This window comes from Lipotes vexillifer, unplaced genomic scaffold, assembly GCF_000442215.2.
Source record: "Lipotes vexillifer unplaced genomic scaffold, Lipotes_vexillifer_v1.1 scaffold835, whole genome shotgun sequence".
NCBI lineage: Eukaryota > Metazoa > Chordata > Mammalia > Artiodactyla > Lipotidae > Lipotes > Lipotes vexillifer.
In genome coordinates, this window is record NW_006774135.1 from 290,151 (window position 1) to 299,378 (window position 9,228).

At 49.8% G+C, this 9,228-nt stretch overlaps 1 protein-coding gene across 1 annotated transcript in view; it reads left to right on the forward strand.

Annotated features, from left to right (window-relative positions):
• The window catches only part of LOC103077680 (protein polyglycylase TTLL10), a 16,784-nt gene extending 7,556 nt beyond the window's left edge, over positions 1-9,228 (forward strand). Inside the window, 6 exon segments of the mRNA XM_082930833.1 lie at positions 88-228; positions 231-258; positions 1,186-1,357; positions 1,875-2,021; positions 8,454-8,570; positions 8,926-9,228. Coding sequence (XP_082786959.1) covers positions 88-228; positions 231-258; positions 1,186-1,357; positions 1,875-2,021; positions 8,454-8,570; positions 8,926-9,228 — 908 coding nt within the window.

Genomic DNA, 9,228 nt, shown 5'->3' on the forward strand with positions numbered 1-9,228 from the left:
GAGGGGCGGGGCTGGGGCCAAGGAGGGGCTTTGGCAGGGATGGGCGGGGCGAGGCAGGCTCCCTGGCTCGGGTAGCTCTCTCCGCAGAAACCCAGATGTGGATCTGCAAGCCCACCGCCTCCAACCAGGGCAAAGGCATCTTTCTGCTCCGGAACCAGGAGGAAGTCGCCGCCCTCCAAGCCAAGACCCAGAGCATCGAGGACGACCCCATCTACCGCAAGATGCCCTTCGGGCGCCTCAGGCGCGGGTCGTGCAGAGGTTTTGCGCGTGGGCACCCCGAGGGGCGTCGGCCAGGTGGGGCTGACCCAGACCTGCTGGTGCCTGTGAGGCTCGTGGGCGTCGCGGGGCCCACAGAGGAGTCCGTGGCAGTGGAAAGCTGTGGTGCCCCCAGCTGGGCCCCTGTGTAGCCAGAAGAGGTGGGGTTTTCACATCCAGTCAGGATCTCAGAGGATATACCCTCCCCCCCTGCCAAACACAGGAGGCTCCTGGATGGTGTGGGGCAGGGAGGGCTTGGTCAGCTTGTGCCCCAGCCTGGGTCCTGCACCCTCTGACCTGCAGGGAGCCCGGCTTCTCCCCCATCCCCCACGCATCCAGCTGCAGCCTTCAGGCCCACAGGCAGAGCTGACCACCCGGCCTTGCTCCCTCTGCCTCTGGGAGGGGTCCAGACCCTCAGCCTCACACCAGGGGGCACAGTCGAGCCTGAGAAAGGTCCCTCCGGACTTCCTTATCTGCCAGTGTGGACCTCACTCCTGCCGCAACTGCTGTCTGCCACCCCAAGCAGCTGCTCCCAGCCGCTGGGTCTCTAGACCTACAGCTCTCTCCACTGGGATGTCCCCTCCCTGCCTCTCCAAAGCCACCTGCCCTTCAAGGCCCAAGGTCACCCCTCCCTCCTCCTCCAGGCAGTCTTCGCAGCCCATAGGGCCCAGTCTGCTTCTGCCTCCCAGGCTTCTAGCGAGGGCTGCGCCCTGGGGTGCCCCAGACACACACCAGTGGGCTGAGCTCTAGGGGCCAGGCCCTACCTCCCAATTCCCTGACGTCTTCAGGCTCGGAAATGTCCCCTGACCAGCGGACACTGCGCCCAGCCAGGGTAGGGGACCCACAGCTCACACCTGAGACAGGTAACAGGGCTGCTGAGGAACTGGCATGCCCAGGTGGGGCACGGGCCAGCTAACCACGCCTCCCCAGGTGCATCCAGAACCCGCTACTGCTGGATGGGGAGAAGTTCGACGTGCGCTCCTACCTGCTCATCACCTGCACCATGGCCTGCATGGTCTTCCTCGGCCACGGCTACGCTCGCCTCACCCTCGGCCTTTACGACCCCCATTCCAGCGACCTCGGTGGCCATTTAACCAACCAGGTAAATGCCCCACACAGGCGAGGGCCCTCCCTGCAGCCTTGGACAAAGATCACTGCTCAAGAATGGGAAAAGAATCCAACTGTAGACATGGCCCAAACCCCAAGGTGGCCTGGGCTGCCCCTGCCTGCAGCCAGCACCGCCTCTCACCTTCAGCCTTAGCTGGGCATCCTGGTGAAAAGACTGAGGGCCGTGGCCCCGACCCCCAGCTCGGCTCCCTCTGGGTGTGGATCAGGCCCAGCAGGGCTGGGAGCCAAGGGCAAGGGCCTCCGCGAGGACCTCAGTTCAGGGATGCTGTGGGCAGAGGTCTCTGTGGAAGGGTCTCAAAGGGAGGTGTCTGGGCAGTGGCCCTCCGGGAGGATCTGGGGGTACTTCTCAGGGGCAGGAGGTGCTGGGGGAGGGGCTCGGTGTCCCGGAGGAGCGGGACCCCCGTGGGGTCTCTGGTGGCCGCGTCGGGGTGAGGCTTCTGTCGGGGCCCCCTCGTGGGGGCAGGGCCTCCAGGCGCTGCCCTGCCTCCCAGTTCATGCAGAAGAATAGGCCCCTGTACCTGCTGCTCAAGGACGACACGGTGGGGAGCACGGAGCACCTTAACCGCTACATCAGCGACAAGCTCCGCAAGGCCAAGCGCCTCCCCCAGGACTGGGTCTTCACCACCTTCACGCTGCGTGCGCGCCCCGCCCACACGGCGCTGGGCGGGGCCGGGGGTGGGGACCGTCCGTCCCTGGGGCGGGGGGGGCTGCCGTTGGGCGTGCGCGCAGCGGCGGGTTCCAGGGACCCTCTCCTCTCCCTCTTTCTGAAACAGATCATTCCCACGACACAAAAGTCACTCTGTGAAAGTACAGCTCAGTGGGTTTTGGTGGATTCTCAGAGTTGCAGGATGGTCACCACTCTAATTCCAGAACACTGTCACCTCCGCAGAAAGAAGCTCGGTACCCACTGCCCTTCCCAGCCCCTGGCAACTGCTAATCCACTTCCCGTCCCCATGCATTTCCCTGTTCTGGACATTTCATGTCAATGGGATCACATGATATGTGGGTTTTCCTGGCTTCTTTCACTGAGCATAATATTTTCAAGATTCCCTTCGTTTCTTTTTATGACTGAAAACTATTTCATTGTGTAAATGGACCACGATTTATTTGGATAAACCTTCGTCAGTCAATAGACGTTTGGGTTGTTTTTACTTTTTGTCTATTATGAGTAATGCTGCTATGCATATTCATGAACAGACATTTTCAGTTCTCTTGGGTACAGGTCTAGGAAGGGAACTGCATGGTTGCAGAGGGTAACACATGTTAAACTTCTTGAGGAACTGCCAAACGATCTTCCACAGTGGCTACAAGGTTTCCCATTCCCACCAGCAATGTATGATATGGTTGCAATTTCTCTATATCCTTGCCAACACTTGGTATTTTTCTTTTTTTGTTTAATAGTCATCCAGTGGGTGTAAAGTGGTATCTCATTGTGGAGTTGATTTGCATTTTCCTAATGATAATGATATTGAGCATCTTTTTACGTATTTGTCGGCCATTTTCGTATCTTCTTTAGAAAAACTTCTGTTTAGATCCTTTGTTCACTCTTCCTTCTTAGGCTGTAGAGCTCTTTATATATTCTGAATGCTAGACCCTTATCAGATGTGTGATTTGCAAATATTTTCTCCCATTCTGTGAGTTCTCTTTTCACTTTCTTGATAATGTTCTTTGTTTATTTGTTTTGTTTTGTTTTGTTTTGGCCATGCCCCTCGGCTTGAGGGGTCTTAGTTCCCCGAGCAGGGATTGAACCCCCTGCAGTGGAAGTGCAGAGTCCTAACCACTGGACTGCCAGGGAATTCTCCATAATGTCCTTTTTTGCATAGACTTTTATGAAGTCCAATTTATCGATTTTTTTCTTTGGTTATTCATGCTTTGATGTCATATCTAAGAATCCATTGCCATTTCCAAGGTTGTAAAGATTTACATCTATGTTTTCTTCTAAAAGTTTCATAGTTTTAGCTCGTTTTGAGTTAATTATTGTGTAATGGTGTGAGGTAAGGGTCCAGCTTCAGCTTTTTCTATGTGGCTATCCTGTTGTCCCAGGACCATTTGTCAGAGAGACGGTTCTTGGTGCATTTTTGAAAATCAATTGACCAGACATGTATGTGTTTATCTCTGGACTCTCAATTCTATCTCATTGGTGTGTATATCTATCCTTAAGCCAGCACCGCACTGTTTTGGTTGCTGTAGCTTCATTCTCTTAATGTGCTGTATTACATAAATTGATTATCACGTGTTGAATCACTCTTGCATTTCCGGGATAAACCTTACTCAGATGTAGCATATTGTCCTTTAAATATGCTGCTGGGTTGGGTTTGCTAGTACTCCACTGAGGATTTATGTGTCTACCCTCATAAGTAATACGGCCCACAGCATCATTTGCTCGTATGTCTGTCTGGTTTTGGACATGTTCCCTTCTCTTCTTATTTTGGAGAGTGTGTGAAGGATTAGTGTTAATTCTTTAAATATCTGGAAGAATTCACCAGTGAGGCTACCTTCTTGCGGACTTTTCCTTTGTGGGAAGAATTGTTATTTTTTTTATTATTACTAACTCAATCTTTATTTGTTAGAGGCTATTCAGATGATCTATTCCTTCTTGGGTCAGGCTTATTAGTTTGTCTTTCTAGGAATTTCTCCATTTCTCCTAAGTTGTCTAATTTGTTTCGAATACAGGTACTCATGGTATTTTATGAACAATTATAATCGTTTTAATAATCATTTTCATCTCTATGTAAGTCCTTCTTTCTTGATTTTAGTAATTTGAGTCTTTTCTCCCCTTTATCTTGGTCAATTTAGCTAAAGGTTTGTCAGTTTTGTTGTCTTTTCAAAGAGCCAGTTTTTGGTTTCATTGATTTTCTCTGTTGCTTTCTATTCTCTATTCCTTTAATATCCACTCTAATCTTTATTACTTCCCTCCTTCTTGCTTTGGGTTTAGTTTTGTTTTGTTTTGGGTTTTTTGTTTGTTTGTTTTGTTTTTTTCTAGTTTCTTAAGGTTGAAGTTTGGGTTATTGATTTGATTTGAGATCTTTCTTCCTGTTTAATGTAGGTGTTTACAGCCATAAATTTCCCTGTGAGCACTGCTTTCACTGCATCCCATAAGATTTTGTGTGTTCTGTTTTCATTTGTTGCTTAAGAGTGTGTTAATTTCCACATATTTGTGAATGTTCTAATTTTCTTTCTCTTATTGATTTCTAATTTCATTCCATTGTGGTCAGAAAACATACTCTGTATGATTTCAACCCTTTAAAAAGTATTGGGGGCTTCCCTAGTGGCGCAGTGGTTGAGAGTCCGCCTGCCGATGTAGGGGACACGAGTTCGTGCCCTGGTCCAGGAAGATCCCACATGCCGCGGAGCGGCTGGGCCCGTGAGCCATGGCTGCTGAGCCTGCACATCTGGAGCCTGTGCTCCGCAATGGGAGAGGCCACAACAGCAAGAGGCCCACGTACCGCCAAAAAAAAAAAAAAAAAAAAAAAAGTATTGAAACTTGTTTTATGTTCTAACATGTTGTCTATCCTGAAAAATGTTCCATGCACACTTCAAAAGAATGTGTATTCTACTGTTGGGTGGAGTGTTCTATAGATGTCTTTTAGGTCTAGTTGGTTTATAGTGTTGTTCAAGTCTTCTATTTACTTGTTGCTCTTCTGTCTAGTTGTTCTATCATTGAAAATGGGATACTGAAGTCTCCAACTACTATTACTGAATTGTCTATTTCTCCTTTCAATTCTGTCAGTTTTTCCTTCATGCATTTTTAGGCTTGACTTATTAGAAAATGTCCTCTTTTTTCTTAATGTCCTCAATTTTTGTCTTAAGCTTTATTTTATCTGCTATCAGTATAGATATTCTAGCTCTCTTTTGGTCACTGTTTGCCTGATACATATATTTTTAAATTTTTATTTATTTATTTATTTTTGGCTGTGCTCGGTCTTCGTTGCTGCACACGGGCTTTCTCTAGTAGCAGCGAGCGGGAGCTACTCTTCGTTGCTGTGCACAGGCTTCTTATTGCAGTGGCTTCTCTTGTTGCAGAGCATGGGCTCTAGGCACGTGGGCTTCAGTAGTCATGGCATGCAGGCTCAGTAGTTGCGGCTCAGGGGCTCTAGAGCTCAGGCTCAGTAGTTGTGGCGCATAAGTTTAGTTGCTCCGCGGCTTGTGGGATCTTCCCGGACCAGGGCTTGAGCCTGTGTCCCCTGCGTTAGCAGGCGGATTCTTAACCACTGAGCCACCAGGGAAGCCCTGATATATCTTTTTTTTATCCTTTTACTTTCAATATATCTGTGTCTTTGAATCTAAAGTGAGTCTCATAGATAGTGTATGGGGGGGAGGGGAATGCATCCTGACAATCTCCGTCTTTTAACTGGAAAGCTTACTCCATTTATATTTAATATAATTACTGATAAGTTAGGATTTACATCTGCTATTTTGCTATTTCTTTTCTTTGTTTTTGAATTTTTGAATTTTATTTTATGTATTTTTTATACAGCAGATTCTTATTAGTTATCCATTTTATACATATTAGTGTATACATGTCAATCCCAATCTCCCAATTCATCACACCACCACCACCCCCGCCACTTTTCCCCCTTGGTGTCCATACGTTTGTTCTCTACATCTGTGTCTCTATTTCTGCCCTGCAAACTGGTTTATCTGTACCATTTTTCTAGGTGCCACATATATGCGTTAATATACAATATTTATTTTTCTTTTTCTGACTTACTTCACTCTGTATGACAGACTGTAGGTCCATCCACCTCACTACAAATAACTCAATTTCATGTCTTTTTATGGCTGAGTAATATTCCATTGTATATATGTGCCACATCTTCTTTATCCATTCATCTGTTGATGGACATTTCCATGGTTTTTAATGAGAAATTGGTTGTTGGTCTTATCGAGGAGCCTTTATGATGAGTCACTTCTCTTTGCTGATTCCAACATCCTCTGTTTGTCTTTGTCTTTTGAAAGTTTGCTTATGATGTGGTGGATCTTTTTGAGTTTGTCCTACTTGGAGCTCACTGGCCTTCCTGAACGTGTATATTACTTTTCATCAAATTTGAGAAGTCCCACTGCCATTATTTCTTTAGATATTCTTCCTGACTCTTCCTCTGCTCTCTTTCTGGATCTCCTTATGCATTTTGGTCTGCTTGACGATGTCCCACAGGTCTCTAGCTTTATTTTTCTTCATTCCTTTGACTTTCTGTTCCTTAGACTAGATAATCTCAATTGATCTATCTTTGAACAACTCCAATGGACTGTTGAACCCCTGTAGTGATTTTTTCTTTCAGTTCCTATCATTTTCAACTCCGAAATTTCTATTCAGTTCCCTTTTATAATATCTGTCTCTTCACTGGCATTCTCTATTTGGTAAGACATTGTTCTTGTATTTTCCTTTAGTTCAAGTGAGAGGTCGGCCATGGAACCATCAGACACATCACAACAAATGACTCCAACTCTTTGTCAGACGGGTCTATTCTGCTATCTCCAGTACCAAGAACACAGGCTTTTTTCAGGGCACTGAGCTGGGATGCCAGGGGTAAAATCAGGGCGAGTTAAAATGCTACAAAGCTTTGCTCTTCTTACCAAGAGTCAAGATTTTACTTGAGTAAACAGTCTTCAGGTTGTTGGACGCCTTTGGTTAATTTCCAGCATTTTGAGGTTAATTCTGACAAATTTGGCCAGTTTGGGCTGTTTTTATGTTGTCTCTCTTGAGCCTGCTCAGCAAAGCTTCTCCCTGTTGTTTCGCTGAAATGCTCACTGGAGTGGCCTCTATGCTGTCAAACCCAGGGGTCAGTCCAGCTCTCTTCTCCCTGACCTGTCAGCCGACTTTGGACACAGCTCCTCACTCCCCGTGGCTTCCAGGACCTCGTCCGCCCCCCCTCTGCCCCCTGTGCTGGGCCCTCGGCTCTGCACTGCTGCTCAGGAGGCCCAGGGCTCAGCCTGGCTCTACTCTTCATCTGCTGTACCCACTGTTATCTACCTTTTGTCTTTATCAGACATCGCCTGAGTTTAAATTCCATCTATGTGCTCAAGACTCCACATTGAAACATCCAGCCCTGACCTCTCCCCTGAACTTGAACCATGGCCTATCAACACCCCATCTGTAAGCTCACAGATGTCTCAGACTCCATGGGCCTCTCCTCCTCCGTTGATGGGGGCTCCGTCCTCCCAGAGTCTCAGACCAAACACCTAGGGATAACCCTTCATTCCTCTTTTCACAGCTCACCATCCTTTCATCAGTCAACCAGGTTGGCTCTACCCCAACACAGACCCAGCATCCATTCCACCACCTCGGCTTACACAAGCCACCCACATTTCTCACCTGGATCTTTGCAACGGGGCCCTTCAGTCTCTCTCAGCATAGCAGCCAGAGGACCCTATTAGAGCACGGGTCAGCTATGCCCTCCTATGCTCCACCCTCCAACAGCTCTGACCTCAGGGTGAAAGGCAAGATCTTCCCATGCCCCCGAGATGTGACTGGTGCCACTCTGGTCTCATCTCCCACAGCCCTCCTAGCTCGCTCGAGCCACAGCAGCCTTACTCTCTTCCTCCAGCACCTTGGGCATGCTCCCACTTACAGCCGTTGCTCTACCCAGGTGTCCCATCCCCACCCCACAGCTCTCCCTTTCAGTCTTCACCCATTGCTCACTCTCTGGCGCACCCAGATCAGACGCCTTTTCCACACCACCCAGAACGCCCCGCCTCCCACCCTCCTTCATCATCTCCATCAGCACATATGGCTTCATGTGCTGTGCAGAGCGCGTAACGATTACACATCACAACTGTTGTCTCTCTCTCCTATGAGTGAGTTGCTGAAGGGCAGAGACTCCTCGTAATCTCTCTCTACTCTCGACCCCAGTACCTGCCACGCAATAGGAGGTCCCCACGTTTGTGAAATGAGTAAAATGAGAGTGAAGGACTTTCTTGCTGTGAGCCTGTGACCCTGAGAATGTGAAAGTGCGGGCACTGGTGGGAGGGCAGGTGAGGGGTGGGGCTGTGGCTGTTCAGGCCTGGAGGGTGTAATCAGGGACCACAGGTGACATCCTGTCTCTACCCCCACTCCCCTGCCCTACCCACAGAAGCGGATGCAGCAGATCATGGCCCACTGCTTCCTGTCTGTCAAATCCAAGCTCAAGTGCAAGCTGGGCTACTTTGACCTCATTGGTTGTGACTTCTTGATCGATGAAAACTTCAAGGTGCTGCTGAGGCGTCCCGGGGTGGGGTGGGTGGGGCCCAGCAGGCAGGTGCAGGAGGCAGGGGCCCTCTGTGCACACCCTGACCACTCAGGCGGGCCCCTGGAGCAGGCAGTTATGCACCCTCCCTAGCCCTGGGGGTGGTGTGTCCACAAGGCTTCGCTCTTCCTGCAGCTGGGGCAGCCCCCAAGGCCAGACTCTCAGACCCTCAGAGTCTTAGCCCCTTGGGCAAATGGGGAAGTGAGGCCATGGGAAAGAAGTGACCTGCCCGGTCACCTGGCTTAATGGGGACCAGGGCCTCAGCCTCCTGCTGGCCAAGTGGTAGGTAGGGAGGTATGCTGAGCAGTGTTGGGCCCAGGTGTGGCCGCCTGAGATGAACTCCAACCCCGCCCTGCACACCAACTGTGAAGTCCTGAAAGAGGTGATTCCAGGCGTGGTCACGGAGACCCTGGGTGAGGCCCCTACCCAGCCCCCAGGACCCTCAAACCGACCCCTCTGCCTGCCCACCCTCTCCCCAAGTTCAGACATCCACAAACCTAGCTCTCCAGCCCCCGAAAGGCTGCATGGCAACCCCACCCTCTGCTCAGGCCCCCACCTCCCAGCCAAGGTGATGCCCGCCCACGCCTCACCCCAACCCCTGGCCCATCCCTCAGCCCCGTAA